At 38.9% G+C, this 26449-nt stretch overlaps 1 protein-coding gene across 13 annotated transcripts in view; it reads left to right on the forward strand.

The window, feature by feature from the left end:
* LOC140736843 (CMP-N-acetylneuraminate-beta-1,4-galactoside alpha-2,3-sialyltransferase-like) overlaps positions 1-26449 on the forward strand; it is a 542908-nt gene that overhangs the window by 309400 nt on the left and 207059 nt on the right. For all 13 annotated transcript variants that reach the window (XM_073062832.1, XM_073062835.1, XM_073062828.1 and 10 more), the window contains one exon: positions 21661-21755. In XM_073062832.1, the coding sequence (XP_072918933.1) occupies positions 21661-21755 (95 nt within the window). The remainder of the gene's footprint in view (positions 1-21660; positions 21756-26449) is intronic.

Consider the following 26449-nt stretch of genomic DNA (forward strand, 5'->3'; position numbering starts at 1 on the left):
AACAGTGGGATTAATGTCAGACCTTGAAAATTATTAACCATAAATTCTTATAATCTTTCAATGCAGATGAGTTCTCTCTCCTTTCCTACCAGAATTTAACCAAATAACTGAAGAAGAAAGTTGCCAAATTTCCTTATAGCATAGGTCATTTCAAGACCATAGCAGCACACATAAAATACTGGAGGAACTCAGCAGACCAGGCAGCATCTGTGGAAATAAATAAACAGTCGATGTTTCGGGCCAAGACTGAATTTGATAAGATTATTATTTTCTCCTCCCCCTTCCCCCATTTTTGATTCCCATTCTAGCCCTTTACCTTTTTTCATCTGCATATCACGTCCCACTGGGCCCATTCCTCCTTTCCTTTCTCCTATGGTACATTCTGCTCTCCTATCGGATTCCTTCTTCTCCACCCACTTGGCTTCACCTTTCACATTCTAGCAATCCTCCTTCCCCTCCCCCAACCTCTATATTCTGGCCTCTTCCTCCTTACATTTCAGTCCTGAAGAAGGGTCTCGGCCGGAAACGTTGACTGTTTATTAATTTTCATAGATGTTGCCTGGCGTGCTGAGTTCCACCAGCATCTTGCGTGGATTTCAAAGCATGTTGCTTTGGATTTCTAGCACCTGCAAACTTTCTCATGTTTATGATTTGCTTTCAAGATCATGTTGGTTTACAGAGCATTCACATTCCCCACCAATTTTACCTGTGGCCTATTCAGAATCAGGTTGATAATCACCGGCATGTGTCATGAAATTTTGTTAGGTTAGCAGCAGCAGTTCAATGGAGTACATTATATAGAAGAAAAATAAATAAATCAACCAATCAATCAATTACAGTATATGTATATTGGAGATTTAAAATCATGTAAAATAATATATAATTGAAAAAGTGAGGTAGTGTTCACGGGTTCAATGTCTACTTAGGAATCAGATGGCAGAGGGGAAGAAGCTGTTCCTGAATCACAGAGTGTGTGCCTTCAGGTTTCTGTACCTCCTACTTGATGGTAACAAGGAGAAAAGGGCACTCTGCTTCTACCACTCACCTGCATGCTTGATGCATATACTCTGTACAATCAACTTGACAATACACACATCCTTAGGATGTGAGCAGAAGCCAGAGCACCCGGAGGAAGCCATGAAGTTGCAGGAAGATCATGCAAACTCCACCCACGTAAGCACTGTACCAGAGGTCAGGGTTGAACTGAGCTGCATCACTATGCTTTTCTCATATTAACTTTTGGTTTGTTACCCAATCACCTTTTCATTCGCTGTCCTGGTTCATGTTCCTTCTGCCAATACAGCACAGAGGTGGATGGTCCCTTTGGCCAACATGTGTATTATAAATCATCAAGTACCTATCTGTATTAATTTCATTTACCAGGGTTTGGTCCACTGCCTACTAAGCCTTGGCCATTCAATTGCTCGGCCAGATGCTTCTTAAATCTTGTCAGAGTACCTCCCTCTGTCACCTTCTCAGTCAGTGAAATTCAAGTTGTAACCGCCCTATAGATAATTTAAAAAAATCCTTACTGATCTGCATGTGAGAAGAGCCTACTAGAATACTACCAAAGATTCAGCTGACCATCAGGATCAGTGGGCTGTTGAAACAGAAATTATGGTTGCCAAGTGAAAGGAACAAATTTAACCACATTCCCTAACTCGTGGACTGATAAAGATTTATCAACTGATCTCATAATTGAACAGTGACAACAATAAAACAGTCCCTGAGGCAATCCAGTCCAAAATAAAGTTCAATGCACCCTGAAGTGTGCCCACGCTTAGCTACCAGATAATTGCCTCAAAACAGTGAGCTTCAAGTTCAGGAAAAGTGGTCAGAAACCATTTCTTAAAATTTATCTACGCCTACTAGTTTCTTAATGATTTTTCCGTATGAGATCCCATCACAACTTTCTTGGTTCCAAGGAGAACAATGCAGCTGTCTATAGTCTATTCACATAACTAAGGTCTGTTGTTCTTGGACTCATTTTAGTGAATTTCTACTCCACCCTGTAAAGCCTTCTCATCTTTATTAAAATTTGATGCCAGGTTGAGAGAGAAAACACAATTTAATGATTCTCCATAACTTCCTTGTTCTTGTACACTATGCCTATGTTTATAAAGATTTAAGTTTTTTTGTGCTTTTTAATCATTCTCTTCCCCTGACTTGACAGTTTCAACAAACTATACACATTTGACCCACCAAATCTCCATTCCTTTACTCCATTAAAATGTGATTTGGTCTCTGCTGGCCTCTGAAATCTGTAGTGAACAGTGGAGAACCATCTCAAAGTTCAAAGTAAATTTGTTATCAAAGAACATATATGCCACATATACAACCCTGAGATTCATTTTCTTGCGGGCATAGTCAATAAATCCAATAACTATAACAAAGTCAAAGAAAGACCACTCCAACAGGACAGACACTAATGTGAAAAAAACAACAAGCTACGCAAATACTAAAATAAAGACATTTTAAGCATTGATTATATATACTTGTGTAAAATGTACTTTACAATTGTACATTTGTTCTATTATTACCATATCGACATTATGGCATTAAACAGAACAAATTCAAGTAAATTTTATTACTGAATTGTTAAAACTGGAAATGATTGTTTAGTAACTAACTGCAAACCTGGGTTTATACATCAAAGTTTGAGGGATTGTGTATAGTGAGAGTCCAGGGTAATAGTGGATTCCCATCTTGGGAAAATTGCCAAGAAAATTATTTTTTTTCCATTTGCAAGTCACTAGAGATAAATTTTGATAAAAGACGCTATTAAGGAAGTGAGATTGAATAAATATTTGAGTTTTGCGGAGTGTTCAGGGAATATTTTCTCAAAATGTGTTTTTGTGAATATATGTTGCATGTCTTTATAAAATACTGTAATTCAGTTGGATGATCCTCAAACCAATGCAGATGGTATGCTATTGCACAAATTAGCACAGACTATTAAGAGTGTGTAATTTGGACTTTGATGGCTCAGCATTTTATCCTGACTGCCAGTGACAGACTATGAGTTTTCTTATTCTGTGACTTTGAATGGGGTATTTTAACCTGTGGATGCTCAGGTCAAATGAAGTACATCCATTGTAGTCACAGCGGACACAACTCATTTAACACAGACTGGTGATCAAAGCTCCAATCATCTTAATCTGCAAGCTGATTGCAACACCATGCGGCAATTTGTCCAGTCAAGTAATGGGAGCTTAATGTCCATGAACAGATACCAACGGAACATTATTCCTGGAAGTAGGAAAGCATTACCTTCACCTAATTGGGACATAATTTACTCCAGAAGCATTTTGTATCAGCCTTTGGGTCTGTGGAGGTTATTTATTGTTTAAAGATGAGGATACCTTCTGTCACTTGAAAGGAGGTCAGTCGATCAGTCTTTTGGTATATGTGCTCAGAAAAACTGTAATGGCCAACCTCTTTCTACTAGGTCAAGAGAAGAACTTGTTAAAGATTTAATGATACCCATCACCAGTTCTTCAAGATTCAAGATTGTTTTAGTGTCATTCTTCAGTACAGGAGTGTAAAGGAGAACAAAATGATTGTTACTCTGGATCTGATGTGGCATTAAAACCCCACAATGAACATACAAAACATAATAAAAAATACAATAAATACAAAAGCGATCCAATAAAACACAGTGTATAAGTAACTGACCGAGTATGACCACACATAGGTAGGATTAGCTGATATCGAGTACATAAATAGGTTGTGTGCACTTAGAGTACATAGAGTACAACGAGTGCTGGGGTATGTTAATAGGTGGAGGTGTTGATCAGCCTGGCAGCTTGGTGGAAGTAACTGTTTTTGAGTGTAGTGGTCTTGGCGTGGATGCTGCACAGCCTCTTCCCTGATGAGAATAGGACAGACAGTGCATAAGCAGGGTGGGTGGAATCCTTCATGATATTGTTGGTCTTTCTCCAGCACTTTCTGTATATTGATGGTAGTCCTGTGATGTGTTAGGCAGTTTTTAAACTACATATTGTACTTCACGTTACAGATGACAAGAGGTTTGGCCTGCTCCTCAATGTTCTGGTCATTATTGTAAAGATCGGCAAGATCTGCTGAGGTTACTTATTGTAGTTCCTTGCCATCCTTGCTTAGCTTGGTGTGCAATATTGTCACAGAACTTACACTTGAACAATAAAAGAGGGGAAAAAAAGAGGAACTAATCCAATGAAGCCATTTTGCTTGTGGTTCCTTATTCTATTGAAGTCTCTGAGGAAGTGCCAAACAGGGAAAGTTGGAGAAAACCCATTCCATGGGGGGGGAGAAAGTCCCCCCCCAGCTTCCCTCCCTCCTGTGCATAAGTGGCAGCGAGCAACGATTCCCCCTCCCCCACCAGCAAAAAAAAGCATCAACACCCACCGCCAAGCACTCAAGCGTGAGCAAAGCAATAGCAATGACACAGCCTTGCAGTTACCCCAGAGACTTTGTGTTTCACCCAGTATTCGACATACCACAGGTTCTCTCTCTCCATAATGAGGGAAAAGTAAGTGTCTCTGTTTTTCCCAGTGAGCGGGGAGACATAACTAACAACCTGCTGGGTTATGATGTTAAAAGTCTGTTTCATTGCTTTTTCTGAGCTCTGTTCCCAAAGATCTCGGATCTTTGGGCACACAGCGGTAGATTTTCTGACTCCCCTGATGACACACAGGTCTCCTGCTGTGACACCAACCCTCCATCTGCCCATCTCCAGAGCCCCTAGATCTTAGGCTTCCAAATCCGAGCCGGACTCACAGGCCGAACCCTTGGTGTGCCGAACAACAACCAGTCCTGATACCCTGTTAACAGGTCCCATTTCCGCAAGTCAGCATGTAACTGCAGGTCAGAGTCATCAAAAGAACCCTGAAAGGGAAAAATAAAGATATTAAAGATGGAAATAGAGCTGTTTCTGAAGATGCAAGCAAAGGATTCGCCATTTAGCTCTATCTTAACTTCACTCCGCCTCTCCCAGGTGACCAAAACTGCACACAGTACTTCAAAATTGGCCTGACCTATGTCTTATACAACTTTGTTTCTAAATCATAGAGTGTGAATCTTCAAGCTCTTGTACTTCCTCCCTGATGGTAGTAATGCAAAGTGGGTATATCCAGATGGTGAGGGTTCTTTGTTGCACTGTTTCTTGAATGTATCCTCAGTGGAGGCAGTTGTGCTTGTGTTGGAGCTGGGGGATTATATAGCCCTCTGCATCTACCTGTGCATCTCTGCATTACAGCCTCCATACCAGGCTGTGATACAACCAGTCAGATTGCTGTTTACCGTACATCTATAGGAACTTGTACAAGTCTTTGGTGATGTACAAATCTTCTCAAACTCCAAATGAAGCAGAGCCACTGTTGTGCCCTTATGGTTATTGTGTCAGTGTATTGGGTCCAGGATAGATCCTCTGAGATGTTGATGCCCAGGAACTTGAAGCTTCTAAACCTTTCCATTACTGGAAAGGACTTTATGTACTTAATGGGGACTGATAGGTACTCTCCTGACTTCCCCTTTCTGAAGTCCACAATTATTTCCTTGGTCTTGCTGATGTTGAGTGCAAGGTTGTTGTAACATCACTCAGCCAGCCACTCAAACCTTTGCTCAAGGTCTCCTGGTATCTTTGTCTCCCAAAATCAATCAATCCGATATTTAAGGTTAACTGCAACACACACAAAATGCTGGAAGAACTCAGCAGGCCAAGCTGCTGTGTTCCTCCAGCTTTTTGTGTGTGTTGCTTGGATTTCATGATCATTTGCAGCTTTTCCCTTGTCTGTGTTTGGACTACTATACTGCAAAGTCCCTTTCAGGGATGCTTACCCCGAAGAAGTTTAGATCTTTCTGTCTGCCTCCAGCATTTTGTATGTGTTGCTTGGATTTCCACAATCTGCAGATTTTCTCTTGTTTAAAATTAACAATTGAGTGAATGTTATTTCCAGATAGAAGCTTGAATGTTCTTCACCCTTCATGAGTGGAACTATTTGAGGGTTCCATTTCTGGAAGACTTGACATGTACTGGGAGTCACTACTAGGAAAGTTGTCTAAAACAATTTAGAATCACAACTTGCAGATAAACAGCAGACTTATAGAAGAATTTACAGTACAGTGCAAAAGTCTTAGGCACCCTAGATTTTGTGGTATGGTTTCAAAGGTGTAGCCTCCCCAGAGCCCTGATCTCTACATCATCAGGGCTGGTTGGGGTTACTTGGAGAGACAGAAGCAAGCGAGACAACATACCGCAGGCTCTCTCTCTCTCCCTAATAAGGGAGAAGTAAGTATCCCTGTTTTTCCCAGTGATGCTTGGAACAACCTTACAGAGCTTGTAAAACTGTATGACAGTATACCTGAGAATATTAATGCAGTTTTAAGGGCAAAGGCGGTTCCACACAATGCTAATTTGCTTTAGCTTTTTTTTTACTGTTTACTACTCTTTATAGTAATTTTTTTTGAGATTTAGAAACTTTTCATTTTGTTTCACAGAATTTTTTACATGTACCTGAGAGTTTTGCACAGTTTTGCAGAAAGGCCGTAAACTATTCATCCATGTTAAGGTTCAGCTGTTACTATATTTCACATTTAAAAATTAATATCACTGATGTGATGATTTAAAATGGCTTGGGTTAATCTAAGTATTATGTTCCTAAAATACAAGGTAAATAACAAAACTCCTTAACATTTTGTGGATTGAGAAATTTGTCCATCAGCTTTTCTTTCTCTATATGTTGACAATTATTAATGTCTTTCCCACAAAATCAGGGCTGTGTCGTAACAGATCAACTGACCCAGCAACCGTGCACTTCAGTAGGTCACCAGCAGTCATACTCCAGTGTGTCTCTGACCTTGATCTCTATGCCTCTGGCTTTCCTCAGCTGCTCCTCTCAGTTTCTCCAACTGATTCCAGACCCCAAGCCCACCAGCAAAGTTGTGAAAGTTACTGTAATTAACAGAGAGAAGATATTAATTGTGCCCAGGCTTCTCATTAACTTGGCCATATTTAGGATGGGGCTTTACTTTAATCATTATTCAGAGTTCAGTAATAAATTGAATGAATTAGTTATGTGGAGCACATGCAAGCACTTTTTGCAGTTGGTATAGCCAAGACTACTAACCCACTAAAGTGATTGTTTACACATAAATGTAATGCATAATACCATGCTGCACTTAATACCATGCATCCACATAGCACTGAGACCACTTTATTTCTATCAAACGTTTTGCTGAAATCTCATGTGTGCCTTTTATTTTTGATATTTTAATTCACATCAAATCTCTTTTAACTATCAATGGATTCTGGTTAAGTAATAGGTTGATTTTTAAAGGTATTGATCCTGTTTTCAAATTGTTCCTATACTCTGCTTCTAATTTTTAAAATAATGAATTGGTTTATTATTGTTAGATGTACTAAAGTGCAGTGAAGAACTTGTCTTGCGTGTATTGCAAAAGTGCCTTGAGGTTGTACAGGTGAAACAATAACTGTGCAGAATAAAGTGTTGCAGTTACAGAGAAGATTCAGTACAAATAGACAATAGGGGCACGGTCTAATGAGGTATACTGTCAGGTCAACAATCTATTTAGTAGGGAACCCTTCAGTAGTCTTATAAAGTGAGATAGAAACTTCCCTTGAGCCTAGTGGGTAAATGCTTTCAGGGTTTTGTATATTTTGCCTGATGGGTGGGGGGAGAGAGAGAATGTCTGGGGTGGGTGAGGTCTTTGATTAGGCTGACTGCCATAGTGAGGCAGTGAGAAGTGTAGACAAAGTCCGTGGAGCAGAGGTTTCTGTGGTAGACCGAGCTATGTCCACAACTCTGTGGTTTATTGCAGACACAGGCAGAGTTGTCACCATACCACAGCAGGATGTATCCGGATGGGATGTTTTCTAGTTTGTGAAAGTCAAAGTGGACTTGCCAGCTTTCTGTACCCTCGTGAGGAAGTAGAGGCACTGTTGAGCTTCCTTGGTTGCACCAGGACAGTCTGTTAATGAAGTTGACTGTTAGGAACTTGAAGCCCTCAACCTGCTTGACCTCAGCAATGTGGATGTTTACAGAAGCATGTGCACCCTTTCCACTCAACGATCAGCTACTTTGTTTTGCTGGCATTGAGGGAAAGGTTTTGAGACAAGTAATCTATCTAATGAATGGAGCGGAGGGAAAGGTTGTTATCATGCCAACCATGTCACGAAGTGCTCTGTCATCCTTCCTGACACACTGTTATTTGAGATATAGCCCACTATCTTGGTATCAACTGCCATATTTGGTGTCATGCAGTCACGAGTGTATACGGAGTAAAATGAGAGGACTTGGGCCACAGCCTTGTGGGACACCAGTGATGTGAATAATTCTAACGGAGGAGTTGCTGCCTATCTTTACTTATTGCGGTCTTTCGGTCAAGAAGTCCAGTTGCAAAGAGAGGCATTGAGTCCTGGATCTAGGAGTTTAGACATGGATCGTATTGGAAGTGGTGCGGTAATCAATAAACGATAATCCACTGTCAGTGTCTTTACAGTCCAGATGCCCCTGAGATAAGCGTAGGGTCAGGGAGATGGTACGTATTTCGATGGAGGGGAGGTTGCCTGGGAGGCTGGAATTCATGTGTTCCATGACCTGCCTGATGTGATGGTAGATGTCAGAACTATCATTAAGTCATTAATCAGTAGTACTTAAGCCACGTTGCCTTTTTCTTCTTGAGTACTGGGATGATAGCATTCTTCTTAAAACAGGTGGGAACCTCAGACCAACATGAGAAGTTAAAAATGTATGCAAAGCCTCTGCCTGCTGATCTCCACAGGATCTTAAGACATGACCAGGAGCACCTCCAGACTAGACGCATCATGTGAGTTTACTCTCCAGAAGGCTGATCTTAGATCCATAACTGTGACTGTGGGTACAGGCGTATTGGAGGCAGTCAGGGAAGGTGACAGCTTTGCAATCCTCCTCTGTTCAAAACATACACAGGTGTTAAGCTTATCAGGAAGGGATGTGAAGTTTGTGATGCTACCTGACTTTGTTTTGTAAGTCATTGTAAGTCTTGCCAAAACCAACATCTAGGACTTGATTTTGGACTGATATTGTGTCTTGACGTCCATGATAGCTTAACAGAAGTTATATCTTGCTTTCTTGTCAACACCAAGTCACCTGATATGAATGCCACAGACCTAGACTTCAGTAGGGAGTTTATCTTCAATTCATGCATGGTTTTGGTTTGAGAACACCTGATTGTTCTCTTTGGTACACAGTCCTCCACGCACTTGCTGATGAAGTCTGTGATGGGAGTGACATACTCACCTCGGCTGTGTTCTGAACATAAAGCAGTCTGCTGACTCATATCCGTCACAAAGAAGCTCATCGCTTCCCTCGATCCAGCACCAAACGACTTTTTGTACGGGATCCTCACATTTCATTTTCTGTTTGTACACAGAGAGAAGGAGGGATGATTTACCAAATATGGGTGGGTGTTAATTACGCACATTAATGGATATATAGCAACTGTTAAGGGTGTTTGGGCCCTGGTGGGACAGGAGGCATAAAAGAATGCAGTATATAGTGTTTCATTTGACCTTTGACACCTTTCTGCTTCTTCGATTCTGTTTATTGCTCAATCAATCTACTATCAGCTCTTACAGCTTGGGCCACAGTTGCCAAAGTTGTATAATTCTTTCATAAGCTTCTGTGGCTCCAATTTTTTTTCTTTAAGCTGTATCTGCTTAACTGAGCACCTGGTGATTTGTCATACCATATCCTTGTTGCTGAGTATCAGATTTGGTTTGATATCCCATGTTGAGATATTTTGTTACACTAAAGGCATTATCTAAAATGAATATTGTTACTGTTTGAGTGTGCATCAGTTGCAGTAATAGCTGTTAATGCCAGTGTATTTGTACATGTGCCAGAACTGGAGAAGCACAAAGATGCCAGAGGTTTGTAGGATTTTACAATTAAGAGAGTGGCAAGGCTAAAGAGCAATTTGAAAACAAGACTAAGACTTTTAAAATTGGAAGCCAGAAATGGTTAAATGGGATTTCATGTGAATGAAGAGTGATGACTTCACACAGTACATTTGCTCATTCAATGTAGCATCATCAGGGAAAAGCTACGTTAATATAATCTTACTGAAAATTTGAATAGAGAATCTGATAACCTGCATAACTGCCACTGAATGGTTATAAGGAACTTCTAGAATTTTTACTAATACTTGGATCTCTTTTCACCATTATGCTCTAATCATCAGAAATGTTCATAACTATAGTGCAACACTATATACTGCATTCTGTTATCGCTTTTCATTCATGCTGCCTCATTGTAGTGATGTGATGAAATGATCTGGATGGGTAGCATGCACAGTAAAGTTTCTTTCAGTGTATCTTAGTACATGCGGCAATAATAAGCCAATACTGTACACCAGTTGCAGTTGCTACCATCTGGGAAACAGTACTGCAGCATAAAAGCCAGGATCAAGAGGCTCCAGGACAGCTTCTTCCACCAGGCCATCAGACTGATTAACTCACACTGATTTGAGTGTATTTCTATGTTACATTGACTGTTCTATTTATTATAAATTATTATAAATTACTATGATTGCACATTGCGCATTTAGATGGAGATGTAACATAAAGATTTTTACTCATGTATGTGAAGGATGTAAGAAATAAAGTCAATTCAATTCAATTCGATTCAATTAACCATATAGATTACATGAAGCTGTTTGGCCCTTTGAACCTCTGCCATCTCTCGGACCAATCCTATAACCTCACTAATTTTTACTGTCACTTATGCAATTTACTGGCCAATTAACTTAGAAGTTTGCATGTTTTTTTTTTGGTTATAGGAGGGTTGCCGGGGCATCCAGAGGAAAGTTGTGTGGTCAAAGGGTACCTGAGATCAGAATTGAACTTTGTGTTCAGGCAATGTGAGGCCACTGTGCTACCAGCTGTGTTATTGTGCTGCCCTAAATCATGCTGGTATGCTCTGTCCCTCCCTGTCACATCAGTCCGGTACCATTATCTATTTTGTTAATCTGCATTATCATCGTGTTTTATCTCCTTAACTTCCTAGAATTCCTCTCAGTGGAATTCCCATTAACTATTAAGCTGAAAATCCATCTGCAATCCTAGAAACTTAGTTCACTTAGACACTGATCCCAGCTTGATTCAAATGAAGCTGTCACAGCAAAACAAAGAACCTGTGAGGGTCAGGACAAAAATTTAATGTTGTGAATGAATACTTGTGATATGAAATCCAGTGTCTCATTTTCAAAGGGGAATTGGATAGATTACAGGAGGAGTTAAAACTGTAGGGATTTGGGGTATGAGTTTGTCAATGAAACTGAGTTCGATGGAGTGATTGACTTCTTCCATTTTATCCAGAAAAGTATTTTCACAATTGCAGGGCATAATACTACCTGTTTTAAATATATTTATGCCATCATTTTGCTCAGTTTTACGCTTTTGAACACCAGAGAGTGGTATAAACTATACCTGCAATACTCCTACAAAGCATGATATACAGTCTTTCTTAAAGTTTGTAGGAAGGAATTAGAAGAACATCTTTTTATGTAGTTAGCCAGTTGTTTATCATGTAGATTGCTGATTAGGTAGCAAATTATTTTGATTCTGTAATTTATTTAAATTGCAAAATAATCTGGAAAGTTGTTTAGAGATGAAATTGTAGCCTAGCTTTGAATTGATAGGAAGTATAGGGATTGCATACCTTTTGACCATTTATAGCTTAAATGACAGCTATTGTCCGTATCCTGCAATAATCTTAGTTCAGGCTGATTAAGGCACTGGTTTGTAGGCTGCTGTACTACGGAAAACTCTCGTCTGGAGAGTTAACTGGAGAAAAAGTAACTGAGAAAAACACAAACACTGACACTTGGATTTGTTGCCTGTCTTTTTGTCTGGAATATTTGAATTGTTTTGATGTTAGTGCTGTCAGACATACTTACTGTGTGGCATAGGCCTGTTTACTGAAGTGGAACCTTTGCTTCAAAGCTGTGTTAACAAAGTGCTTATACAGCTGCTTTATTCAACTCTGTCACGCTATCTCGTAGTGATTTCAGGCACAATTTATTACCAAACATTCAACCTTTTGAGGTTCAGCGTTTTACTCTGTATACTAACCTTCAATGTCATCATGAGTTGTTTGCAGGATGGATTATATTGTTGAAGTTGGTTTTTATGTACTTAAGACTAATCATGTCACCAAAATGCATAACTGCTTGGTATAAGTGAACACCAAACAAGGACCAATAAAATCCAAACTAAAGTTTATCTCATTTTAATATTGTATACAATAAATGGCCACATTCATGTTAGAGTGATATTTTTGCTTAAGAGCTGAAATTTCATTCTTTTGAACTATATGTTATATCCTTCCTGGCAATGTTTAGAAGTCCAGGATGTTACTTTGCAAAGGGACATGGAATGTTGGCACTTGGGAAGAAAGTTATGAAGATCTCAAATTTGATGAAGTCTGAAAGAAAACTACTAAAAGAACTCAATAAAATAAAATGACGTCTTCTGACCATCTTTGGGGTAATAAAGAGTTATCTTTTCCTTGCTTGTAGTTGAATTAATTGTTCTGCTTAAAAGCTACATTTACATATAAAAGTAAATCTGTTAAGTAATTCCAACAATATCATAAAAGCTTTAATGTGCTTTGAAATTACATTGGGCAAATGAAAGGAATGGCTTGGCTTTGATATTTCAAGAAAGTGATTGAGAAGTATTCATTCAAGTATTTTCAAAGCTGTGGATACCAGATGATGAAACCACTTTGGTACAATTGATTTGCCAAACTTAGACACTGTGGAAAAACAATAATCACATATGTCCTTGACTTAACTAAGTCCAAAAAGGAAAAAGTACAAATAAAAGTGCTGTTTTGTTTTGAATTAGGTTGCATCAGATGATAGATTATTGGTGGTCATAACTAAACTGATATAATCCAATTTTATGGAAATGATAATGAGCTCTTCTCAATGTGTTTAAGCAGTGGTAGATTCTTAAGTCTACTTCACTGCTGAAGTATGCTGGTATAACCATTCTTGTCATTTTTAAGGCTAAGATTGCAGAGTTGAAGCAATCAGTTTGCTGGTGTTGAATAAACCATCAATTATTATAGTATAATTTTTATAGCGAAGAATAAAAACTACAGAGATAGAGTAAGATTTATGTCAGAATCAGAATCAGGCTTATTACCATTGGCATGTGTCATGAAATTTGTTAACTTAGCAGCAGCAGTTAATGCAATACATAATCTAGAAGGAGAAAAAAATAAAATAATAATAATACTAAATACGTTTGTAAATAAGTAAATCAATATACAGTGTATGTATATTGAATAGATTAAAATTGTGCAAAAAACAGAAATAGTTGTATATTAAAAAAGTGAGGTAGTGTTCATGGGTTCAATGTCCATTTAGGAAACAGGTGGTATGTATTATCAGTCTGAGGGTGTTAAATATTTCTTTAATGATTTCATTTTTTGTTCATGTTACTATCCTGACTAGTTTAGTAGTGTTTTTCTATAACAGCAAATTTCAGAGTAAGGCGTTTAATAGAAAATGAAGAAGGATTTTGGCTGGCAGTAAAATCTGTTTTATGAATTAAATATCTTTGTTGATAGTTTGATTTCTGACTATTGTTTGAAAACTGAATGAAGGAGATCCTGAGACATGATGTCAGAGTCAATGAAATTTAGATTCCATGCCTGAATTAGAATGACAAATGCTGGGTGTGATCCCAGTCAACTCCAGTCAGGGACAGCAAGACTAAGATTCGATTGAATACGAGATGAAATAAATAAAGCCATGGAAACCATTGAATTTTCAGACAAGTAATCTATCTAAAGAATGGAGTGGATGGAAGAAAGAGATTATGCTATAAATTGATCTGGACCTGACAAATAAATCAGAGAACTCAAAAAATAAAGGTCATGTTATATCTCATTTATGACAAAGGGAGGGGATTGTATACATAATAAAAAAACAAAAATCTAAAATTAAACCCTAGAGAGAATGTATTAGATGCTTGATAGGCATATTTCAACCTGCCTAGGAATGAAACAGTCAGCTATTATTGATTCTTTTCACTCAACCAGAAATTGGGGGAATTCTTCATTACTCCTTCAACAGAGAAAGCAGATAATTGCAATTTTGTAAATTTTTGAATTCACTAATCAAAGATTGGATTATTTCTGGAATCCAGAAGTCCAGCCGGAGAGAATGGTCGTGACTGACTAAAACTGAACCACATGAAGTTGTAACTGGAAAATATTAAAGTCTTTATTCACATAGCAGACCTTCAGGAGAGTGCAAGAGAACCTCACTCTCCTGACAGGATGTTTTATACTTCTCAAACGCAAAGGTAACGATTAATGATAAACTACAGTTTCATTTGCTATAATCAACTACTTAAATTTAACATTTTGAATACAGTAATGTAAATTTTCAAAATAACATTTTTATAATGGCAACAGAATCCAACTAGCAGAACTGCTTTCAACACTGGTGACTAGAAACTCCAGACACCCAAAATTGACAAAATTGCAATTATCTGCTTTCTCTGTCTCAAGATGAAGCCACACTCAGGTTGGAGGAACAACACCTTATATACCGGTTGGGTAGCCTCCAACCTGATGGCATGAACATTGACTTCTCTAACTTCCGTTCATGCCCCTCCTCCCCTTCTTACCCCATCCCTTATATAATTTTTTTGGGGATTCTTTTCCCCTCCCTTTTTTTCTTTCTCTCTCTGCCCATCACTCTGCCTGTTTTCCATCTCCCTCTGGTGCTCCCCTCCCCCTTTCTTTCTCCCTAGGCCTCCCGTCCCATGATGCTTTCCCTTCTGTAGCTCTGTATCCCTTTTGCCAATCACCTTTCTGGCTCTCAGCTTCACCCCACCCCCTCCGGTTTTCTCCTATCATTTCGCATTTTCCCCTCCCCCTCTTACTTTCAAATTTCTTACTAACTTTCCTTTCAGTTAGTCCTGACGAAGGGTCTCAGCCCGAAACGTCGACATTGCTTCTCCTTATAGACGCTGCCTGGCCTGCTGCATTCCACCAGCATTTTGTGTCTGTTGCTTGAATTTCCAGCATCTGCAGATTTCCTCGTGTTGACCCAAAATACATCCCTTTTGTTACAGTGTAGAGGGATGGTTCCATGAATACACAACTAACTAGAAGGTTAAATGAAAAAATAGACCTATCCTGAACTATACATCATTAAATGGTAGGGATACACTTTGAACAATGTGCTAATAGCAGAAACTCTGTCTTCCCATATGTAGGAATAGTGTGGCAGAAGCAGAATCATAATCTGATGGAATTGATGGCTTTGTGGCGAAGTTGGCAAAGAATATACAGATAGGTGGAGTGGCAGGTAGCGTTGAGGCAACAGAGTATGGAAAAGCTTTTAGGCAGATGAGAATGGGCAAAGATGTGTCAGGTGGAATACAGTGTAGGGAAGTGCATTGTTAATGCACATTGACTGAAGGGATAAAAGCATAGACTATTTTCTCAATGGGTAGAAAATTCACAGATCAGAGGTGGAAAGAGACCTTGGAGTCCTCATGCAGGATTTCCTAAAGGTTAATTTACAGGTTGGGTGAGTGGTAAGGAAGACAAATACAATGTTAGCATTAATTTCATATGGTCTAGAGTATAAAAGCAAGGACGTAATGCTGAGGACTTATAAGGCTTTGGACAGACTGCACTTGGAATATTGTGAGCAGTTTTGGGCTCCTTATCTAAGAAAGGATGAGCTGACAGTCCAGAAGAAGTTCACGAGAATGATCTTGGGAATGTGAGGTTTAATGTATGAGATGGTTCTGGGCCTGTACTCACTGGAGTTTAGAAGAATGAGGGGGATCTCAGTGAAACCTGTCAAATATGAAAAGACTAGATTGTGTGAGTGTGGAGAGGATGTTTCCTACTGTGGGGAAATCAAGGACAAGAGGGTACAGCCTGAGATTAGAAGGACAACCCTTTAGAACAGAGATGAGGAGGAATTTCTTCAGCCAGAGCATGGTGAATCTGTGGAATTCAATGACACACATGTACATGGAGGCCAAGTCATTGGGCATACTTAAAACAGAGGTTGATAGGTTCTTGATTAGTAAGGTTACGCATGATGTGTTGAGGAGTCCTGATAAAGGATATTGGCCCAAAATGTTGACTTTTATTCCTCTCCATAGATCTCCTGAGTTCCAAAAACATTTTGTGTGACTGAATCAGAGTGATTGGTTTCACTATCCCCAATATATCATTTGGAAGTACAAAAGTTTGTAGGTCATGTTACAGCGGTGTAAAATTTGGGTTCAGCCACATTTGGAGTATTGTGTGCATTGCAATACAGGAAGGGTGTGAGGATTTGGGGACAGTGCAGAAGAGGTTCACCATGATGTTGTCTAGATTAGAGGGTGTTAACTAGAAGAAGAGATTTTTCTCTGGTACGCTGGAGACTGAAAGGTCCTGAGAGAAATATGTTAAATTATGAGCTGTAGATAAGGAAGACAAAATCTTTTCCCCAATGTGGAAATGTCAAAGGCTAGAGAACACACATTTAAGGAGAGAGGAGAAACATTTAAAGGAGATTTGTGAGAAGAGAAGTAGCTGTTCTTGAACATGGTGGCATGGGCCATCAGGCTTCTGTACCTCCTGTCCAAAGGTGGTTGCAAGAAAATGGCTTGGGCCAAATGGAAGGGAACTTTGACGATGGATGTTGCTTTCTTGAGGCTGTACCAGAAGAAAAAGTAACATCTAAAAAAATTATAAATGCACACCTGGCTCTGAGGCTCAGAGGGAATGGGTGCGGGTCAGACAGGGGAATAGTGATAGGGCACTCAGTAGTGAGAGGGACCGACAGGATATTCTATGGCTGCAGAAGAGACACTAGGAAATAGTTCAAAGGTTCATGTATTATCAAAGTATATAACTTGAAATTCTTCTACTCCGGAATAGCCATGGAACAAAGAAAGTAAAGAAAGACAGCATGATAATCTATCGCCAAATCCCTCCTCCTCCTCCTCCACAAAAATGGAACAGGCACATCAACTCCCAAAAATGGGACAGGCACATCAACTCCCAAATCCCCTTCTGCACATAAAAAACCGAGAAAGATCAGCTGAAAATGCAGAATATGAAAAACTATAAGACTGAAAAAAGTCTATAGTCCAGGTCCACATTTAAAACACAGAAAATCCTGGGGAACACTCTCCAGGCCCAATGGCAGACTTTTGCTCTCTGTAGCAGATCGATCAGAACACAGGCAGCCAACGTTCACCCTCCGCACTTGTCTTGCTGCTTCGGTCTTCCTTGTCGCTTTAATCGGCAAGCAATAGAAGCTTTAACTGGCAAAATGGAGTCAAACAATGGCTGGACTTTAAATGGAGTCCAGCAGCCTTCTCGCAACAAAGTTCGCACACACTGCCTGTGTCTCCCAGAATCTTCTCAGAGAAAGCAGAGCACTGGATCACCCAAACGATCTCCAAGCTTCTGCATTCAGTTTGATGTTTCAATCTTGCTGGTTTTTTTAATTGGTGAACCATGGAGGCTTTGATTGGCTCACAGCTTGCCCACCATGAGCTTAGCTCACACTGCCTCTGACTCCCAGAAACCTCTCGGAGTCTGCAGAGTGCTGGAACACCCAAACAATCTCCAAACAGCAAGTGACAGTCTCCAATAGTTGCAAAACCACATCCAAGACGAAAAGCAAATGAAAAAGATATGAAAGAAGTGGAATATATAGTTTAATGATCTATCCAGATGACGTCAACTGAGAGAGTGTTTTATGCAGGCATCATCTTGAAGAGTGTAAGCCTAACAATCAAAATAGTAAACACAAAGTACACTGCAGATGCTGTGGTCAAATCAACACGTACAAACAAGCTGGAGGAACTCAGCAGGTTGGGCAGCATCCGTTGAAATGAGCAGTCAACATTTTGGGCCGAGACCCTTTGTCAGGACTCCTCGTTTCAATCAGAATAGCCATGTTTATTGTAGAAGGGCAGATAGGACCACTGCTTTAAATTGCACTTATAAGGTGTGGATTGGTCATAGAGAATGGGATATTGTGGCCATAGAAGAAATATAGCTGAGAGAAGGACAGGAGCTTAGTTCTCTAGGATGTTGGTATGATTGACAAAGGAACAGCCAGGAGTGGAGAAATTGTTGCCTTCTTGATGAGGGCTATATTAGAGACCCTCTAGTAGCCACCAGGAACTTGAGGAGCAACTGTGTTGAGCAGTTAGTTTTCCCACAATTGACTGGGCCATGCAGAGTGCAAAGAACCTGGATGGGGTGGAATTTTTATGGTGCATCCAAGACAATTTCCTCATGCATTATATAGAGGAACCTACTCGGGAAGGAACAATACTAGACGTCCGCTCAGGGAACAAGATGGGCCAAGAATCTGAAGTGGCAGTTGGGAGTACTTGTTCAATTGTAATATGTTTTATTGTTCAGGTTCAGATTCAGATTCAGATTCAGTTTATTGTCATTTAAAAACCACAAATGCAATGCAGTTAAAAAATGAGACAATGTTCCTCGAGAATGATATCACAAAAACACATGACAAAACAGACTACACCAGAAAATCCACATAACGTTTGGCAATCCCCAATCCAGAGTCAGGAGAGGCTGCTGCGTATTAATATTGCGCTACCATCTTAGCGCGTTCCCCGGAAAGGAGCTCCAATCCCACCAGACAAACAAGACCAAAAAACTAAAGCTACAAGACCTGCACAAAACCACATATTTACAACATATAGTTACATCAGTGCAAACAATAGCATAATTGATTAAAAAAAAACAGACCATGGGCGCAATAAAGATAGTCCAAAGATGTTAAAAGACTATAAGTTCGAAAGAAACCCCCACACTTTCCACAAGTCCTCAGGGTCCCCGATTGACTCGTCATCCCACGCCGGCGGCAGAAGGGAATACCCCCGCTATGGACTTCCACGGCGCCGCCCGACTCAGCCTCGCAGACACAGCACACACTGAAAGCGACCTGACCGCAGTGGACTCCGAGTCCGTCGAACCTCTGAGCCTCCGACCATTCCCTCCGGCACAGCTTCTCCGAGCACCATCCTCTGCCAAGTGTATTAAGACAGTCCCGCCAACAGCCATTGGCAATGCGACCCCGAGGACTGGGGGCCTGTTCTTCACAGCAGAGACCTGGACCTCACAGCAGCAGCAGCAATGAAGAAGGGCTTCCTGGAGATTTTCAGATGTTCCTCTGTGCTCCCACGTCTGTTTTTCATCTGATTATGATTGCGCACGGCACCTGGCTTCAGAAATAACAGATAATCAGCTCCGGAGTGGCCGCTGCAAGCTGCGTCGCACCGCCATCATAGAGTAGAGTTGTTGAATTGCTGAGTAAGAACACCGTAATTGTAATAACACAAGTATTGTAATAATCATTTTGATAAATGTAAATTATTAACAGCTTTATTGCTTAAATGGCTTTGGCAAAATACAATATCAGATCTATTTTCTGCTTTTGTACTGATTCTCCTCAGCTTGCTAGTTTTCTGATTCTCCTCTAAACTTTTTAAAAGCATCTCCTTCCTGAAAGTGAGGAGTTTCTATTTGTACATTCTGATCTAAAATAAATAGGTAGAGTGGCGTACATGGACCTTTTCAGGACTCCCAAAGTGGGCCATGTTCACAGTTTTGGAAGCTCTTCTTGATTCGATTAGGGTTCAATTCTTCTAATCAATCAACATCCGAATGTTTACCTGATGAGCATTAGAATCTCACCGATTGATGAGCATCAGCAAACTGGGTCGAGGTAAATCCTGCAGGGACTGGATAGAAGCATTTCATGAGCCGAGTATGTCATAATGGTGAGCCTTCACCTTTCCCACCCACCTGGCTTCACCTATCACCTTCTAGCTAGTCCTCCTCCTCCACTCCCTTTTTTATTCTGGAACCTTACTCCTTCCTTTCCAGTCCTGAAGAAGGGTCCTGGCCCGAAACGTCAGCTATTTATTTATTTCCACAGATGCTGCTGGACCTGCTGAGTTCCTCCAGAATTATGTGTCTGTTCCTTCATCTCCATGCTGCCGTCAGCCAAGAGGTACAGAGGCTTGAAGACGTACCCCCTAAGGTTCAACAGCCATTCCTTCCCCACAATCATCACATTCTTCAGCTGACCTGAAAATCTGTTACATTACCTAGGACTTATTTTCACTCTCGTACAACTTGCTCTAACTTTGTTATGTTTTATTCTATTTATTTTATCATGTAGATTACATGAAATTCATGTTATTTATTTGTTTGTTTGTTTGTTTAAATGCAGTCCTTCAGGCCCTTTGAGCCATGCTGCCTAGCAGCCCACCTATTTAGTCCTAACCAAATCACGGGACAATTTAAAATAACCAGTTCAACTACTAACACATTTAGGCATCTGTTAATCTCGAGAGACCATGGATTTGTGCCTTGGAAAGTTTACAGGGTATAGGCCTGGGCAGGGTTGTATGGGAGACCAGCAGTTGCCCATACTGCAAGTCTCCCCTCTCCATGCCACCGATGTTGTCCAAGGGAAGGGCAAGGGCCGATACAGCTTAGCACTGGTGTAGTCGCAGAACAATGTGTGGTTAAGTGCCTTGCTCAAGGACACAACACGCTGCCTTAGCTGAGGCTCAAACTAGTGACCTTCGGAGCACTAGACCAACGCCTTAACCACTTGGCCACGCGCCAACAAATGCATCCTTGTAATGTGGCAAGAAACCAGAGCACTTGGAGGAAACCTATATGGTCATAGGGAGAACGTACAAACTCCTTACAGACTGCGGCGGGGATTGAACCTGGGTTGCTGGTACTGTAAAGTGCGGTAGAAAGCTGATTTTCGTGGTACTTGTACTGAGGGTGTGTGTGCCTACAGCATAAACTTGAACTGGAATGTGGGAATGTGGCATTGCATTTAATTTTTTAAAAACTGGATTTCTCTGTTTGCATTGGAACAACTTGTTAATTGTGGTGGTATTAAATCCTATATCTTTAAAATATTGATTAAGGTGGGCCGAATTATATTTTGAACAGTAATGCTCTGTTTTATATCAAGTTGGCACCACAAGTAATGAGATAAAAATAACTAGTGTTTATTTGTTCATTTACTTCATAAATTGGTGTGTGGACAGATGTTACCAAAGTATTTCATTAGCAGTGAACTGCTTGTAATTTGCTAACACAGTTGTTGGCAAATACATATTTTGCTATTATACATGCATCATGGAGTCTGATCCTAGAAAATTGTTTGCGTCGTGAATTTTTGGAATGTGAAGTTGAATCCTTTTCAAGTGTCAAGAGATGCAAGGTGAAAAACAAATTAAATTTTGTGTTGATTCACAAATTCAGTGAAAGTGAATTTTATATTATATTGTATCTCAATTATTGTATTATATCTCAAGCTTATATGTACTGATGTATGAATGGCCTAAGGGCAAATTTCCGTAATCCAAATGGCCAAAACAATTTGCTTCAACATTTCATTGATTGAAAAGCATTTTTGCCTTGTTGTTCATGTTAGCTTTCAGCAGAGACTGTGAAGACCGTGATAAAAAAAGTCATGTCACATTTTAGTATTTTAGAAACTCTGCAGTGTTGCAAATAATACAAAAATCACTTCAACATCATTAAATTTATTTATTTTCTTCTGTTTCAGATTCTCAAAACCAGCACCAATGTTTCTTGATAACACCTTTAAGCAATGGTCAAAACTGAAAGATTTTGTTCCACCATTTGGAATCAAAGGGCAAGGTACTGTTGCAGCAGTAAAGTTTGGAGCTTGAAATTTTTAAAGTTTTTTACTTAATAAATATATGTGAATAATGGCAAGAAATTTAATAAGTTTTTCTTCCTCCTTTCCCATTTCCTTTTCTTATCAATTGAGCAAAGGTATTCTTGTGTGAAACTGCAGTTATTTTGGATTTACCCTGCTTTAATGATACAAAGTAAAGCAGGTCTTTTTGTTGACACAGGCTACCAGTAGCAAAAGTTACCTGTGAAGTTGAAAACTAAATGCTTTGGCAATCTGTAGCTAAAGCGGAAGGAATCCTGTAATGAATACCGTCGACAGTAATTTTAGCTTCACCGCCAATTATTTTTTAACTGTAATATCCAAGATCGTATCAACTTGGGGGAGTTTAACTGAGAAACCCTGTATTCACATGTAATTGGGATGACTTTGGCAGCAGAAGCAACAAGCTGCATAAGGGGAAGGTGTGGGATTTGAATTAGTTTTGACTTGTTTTAAATTAGTTTTAAATGTTCTGTGCTGGAAAATGTATGTTTTCAGATTAAGTTACCTGGTTTTGTAGATCATGTAACTAAGTATGGGTTTGTAAGAGATTTTATATAGCACTTCTGTCATATAAGTTTGAGTTAATATTTTTTCATATTCCTTTCGTTCTAACCATTACCTTCACTTCCTTATGCCCCTTCTGGAGTGATCACTTTGATATGAAGTTCTCTTGTACAAGCATTCATATCCTAATAGAGTATTTGACTGGTTAACCCTTAACTGAAAGCACTGCTGCTTGGTCAATTTTTTGACAGTGGTTTGTACTTAAATATTGATGAAAATGATCTGACACAACGGATTGTATAACAGTTAGAATAATATGAAGTGCTATTTCATTTACATGCAAAACTGCTAGTGATATGAAGGGTTATAGGCTATGAATTAGGGAAGGGAGGTATTATATAGGTTGACATCACATAGTCGGGCAGGTGGGGCTCGTCAGCCTTAGATGGCAACCTGCCTAGGAGAAGGAAAGTTCTGATTTTAAACCTCCGCTACCTTGTGGCCATACCCACCCATGGGAAAGGCTTCGGGAGTAAACCCCGAGGAAGAAATCCAGAGCCGGGGTCCCTAAGACAGTTTGATGTTGTTTACAACTTCACTCTGGCAACCTCTGTGACGACACTGGTGCCAAGCTGTATCGGCGCTTGGCCTTCCCTTGGACTACATCAGTGATGTGGAGAGGGGGAGCTCGCTGCATGAGCAACAGTCGGTTCTTCTTATCTTCCCGCCCAGGCTTGCGCCCTGGAGAGGACACAGTCCACCAGAGGCGCAAACCCATGATCCCCTGGGATCGATGGCCGCCTACTATAATTCATAGGCAGAAGGACCTGTATTGTGTTGTACTGTTTTGTGTTCTATGATTGGTTCAAACCAACTTGGACAAACAATCAAATTAGAAAATAACTTGAAACTTTGGAAGTGTTTGCTACATTGTTCTGGGATAAAAGAGAGAAGTGATATAATCTCTTTTTTCCCCCTTTTTTTTAGTCTTCCCAAATCATGAATGATACAACTATCATATAAACAAAACAAAAAAAAACTAGGTATATCATGTTGAATAAAACAGAAAAGAGAAGAAAAATTATTACCCTAAGAAAAACTAATCTAACAAACTAACCACTAACTAATAAAGAAAAAAAAGAAAAAAGGGAAAGAAAAAAAATGAGCTGTTTATAGTATCTATAAAAAGACAAAGAATCATCAGTGTCCCCAACTCCAATCCTCTCAACATATATATAATCAAAACCGGAAAAACAAATAGGATTGGAACAGGGTCAAATTACATCATGTGAAAATATTGAATAAATGGCCTCCAAGTCAAACGAGCCAATTTATCCTTGGACATATGCGCCCTGTGCACAACTTTAAACTGTATCAATGAATGTTTAGCACATATAGAGGATAAATTAACTAATTGAAGAATTTTATCCCAATTCTCAATAGGGATAGTAAAGTTAAATTCTCTTTCCCAATCATTTTTAATCTTATAAAAGGCCTCTGAACGTATTTTCATAATTATATTGTAAACATTTGATATTACACCTTTCTGAAAAGGATTTAGTTCTAACAATTTCTCCAAAATACCCGAAGAAACAAGATTTGGAAAGGTAGGAAGTTACAGTGTTTAAAAAATTCCTAATCTGTAAATATCCAAAAAAAAAATGAGATCTAGGCAAATTATATTTATTAGATAATTGTTCAAAAGACATAAAACAATTATCCAAAAATAAATCAGAAAATCATAGTATACCTTTAGTCTTCCAAGCTGAATAAGTTTGGTCCATAATAGAGGGATGAAAAAAGAAATTGGATACAGTGGGAATTGCTAAAACAAATTGATTCAACCCAAAAAATTTCCGAAATTGAAACCATATACGCAAAGTGTGTTTAACTATCGGATTGTCAATTCGTTTATGCAATTTAGAAAGAGCAAAGGGAAGAGAAGTCCCTAAAATAGAACCCAAAGAAAATCCTTGTACAGATTTAGTTTCCAGATTTACCCAATGAGGGCTAGGAGATAAATCCAAATCCCTTAACCAACAATTCAAATATCGAAAATTAATTGCCCAATAATAAAATCTAAAATTAGGCAATGCCAATCCACCTTCCTTCTTTGATTTCTGTAAATATCTTTTACCTAATCTAGGAATATTATTCTGCCATATATATGAGGAAAATTTTGAATCAACATTGTCAAAAAAGGATTTCGGAATAAAAATTGGTACCGCTTGAAATATATATAAGAACTTGGGTAAAATAATCATCTTAATAGCATTGATCCGACCTATCAAAGATAAAGACAATGGTGACCATTTAGTAAACAAACTTTTAATCTGATCAAATAAGGGTAAAAAATTAACCTTGAATAACTCCTTATGATTTTTTGAAATTTTAATCCCTAAGTATATAAAAAAGTCATTAACTAATTTAAAAGGTAAATTTCCATAAATTGGAACCTGTCTATTTAAGGGGAATTCACTCTTATTAAGATTCAATTTATACCCAGAAAAATTACTAAACTGAGCCAATAATGATATAACTGCAGGAATGGATTTCTCAGGATCAGAAATGTATAATAACAAATCATCTGCGTATAATGATAACTTATGTATATCCATCCTGCTAGTAATGCCAAAAATGTTAGGTGATTCTCTGATAGCAATTGCCAAAGGTTCCAGAGCAATAACAAATAATAATGGACTAAGAGGACAGCCTTGCCTGGTACCCCGAAATAAACGAAAAAAGGGAGATCTTTGATTGTTAGTAAAAACCGAGGTTACTGGAGTATGATATATCAATTTAATCCAGGATATAAATGTCGGACTAAAATTAAACTTCTCAAGCACAGTAAATAAATATGGCCATTCAACTCTATCAAATGCTTTCTCCACATCTAATGAAATGACACATTCTGTGGTGCTGCGTGAAGGAGTATAAACAATGTTCAATAATCTCCTAATATTGAAAAAAGAATAGCGATTTTTAATAAAACCAGTTTGATCCTCCAAGATAATTTGAGGTTATACCTTCTCCAGCCTGGTCGCCAATAACTTGGAAAAGATCTTGGAATCTACATTCAATAGAGATATTGGTCTATAGGATGCACAGTCAGTAGGGTCTTTATCAATATTAAAGGAATGGAAGCTCTATAAAAAGATTGTGGCAAATTACCCAATCTAATTGCTTCTTCAAAAACCCTGCATAACCAAGGAGAAAGAGTAGAGGAAAAATACTTTAAAAATTCCACTGTATACCCATCTGGACCTGGTGCTTTCCCGGAATTCATAGAGGAAATAACACCTTTAATTTCTGCATCCGTAATAGGAGTTTCTAATATTAAAATATAATCTGACTTGTACATCTGAATATACCACAGGAACCATGATCTATCTGCAGTATGCAACAGGATATGAAAGAATATTAATCCTGACTTGATATCCCATGGTTGATTGTTGAAAATTCTACCAGTGGCAAAAATAATCCTTCAGTAGATGAAATAATTTGGCAAGATCATAGCTTATGTGTGATCGGTCCATAAGAATGTAACTTGTTGAACTGAATACACATAACTCATTAAGCCATTAAAAATTATCTTTAAACTTAGAAGTAATATCTATTTTGTCATGCAGATTTAATAGTTTACTTATATTTTAAACATAGTTCCCATCATCCAGATCTTAAATAACACTTCTCTGCATGAGCAGGACATTTTGTTAGAAATATGTTAATTGTAGCTTCATTTTCATTTGTTTCCTATTTCCTTACAGAAAATACAGCAAATGGGCTATGGTAGATAAATGAGATAGCACGTTATTCTGCTGTGCTCATTAAAAACAGTTAGATTTTTGTATGAGATTCATTATTATCTTTATTTTGGTGTGATGTTACGGAGCTGTGTTTCAATTTGCACACATGTTGCAGCAAGCTTTGAATATAAGTGCGTGTCCCAAGATATTTCATAGAGGTGTAACCCAGATATAAACAGCAAGCAAGCCAAGAGAGATATTAAGAAACTGGACTGAAAATTCAGTTCGTGTGGTAGGTTTGGTGATGGATCTTAAAGGAGGCAGAGAGGATAGTTAAGAAATTGGAGAACTTAAGCCTAGATGACTGAGTATTGTGATCATTTGAGTCGAGTATGATGTTC

This window comes from Hemitrygon akajei, chromosome 12 (assembly GCF_048418815.1).
Source record: "Hemitrygon akajei chromosome 12, sHemAka1.3, whole genome shotgun sequence".
NCBI classification, from domain to species: Eukaryota; Metazoa; Chordata; class Chondrichthyes; order Myliobatiformes; family Dasyatidae; genus Hemitrygon; species Hemitrygon akajei.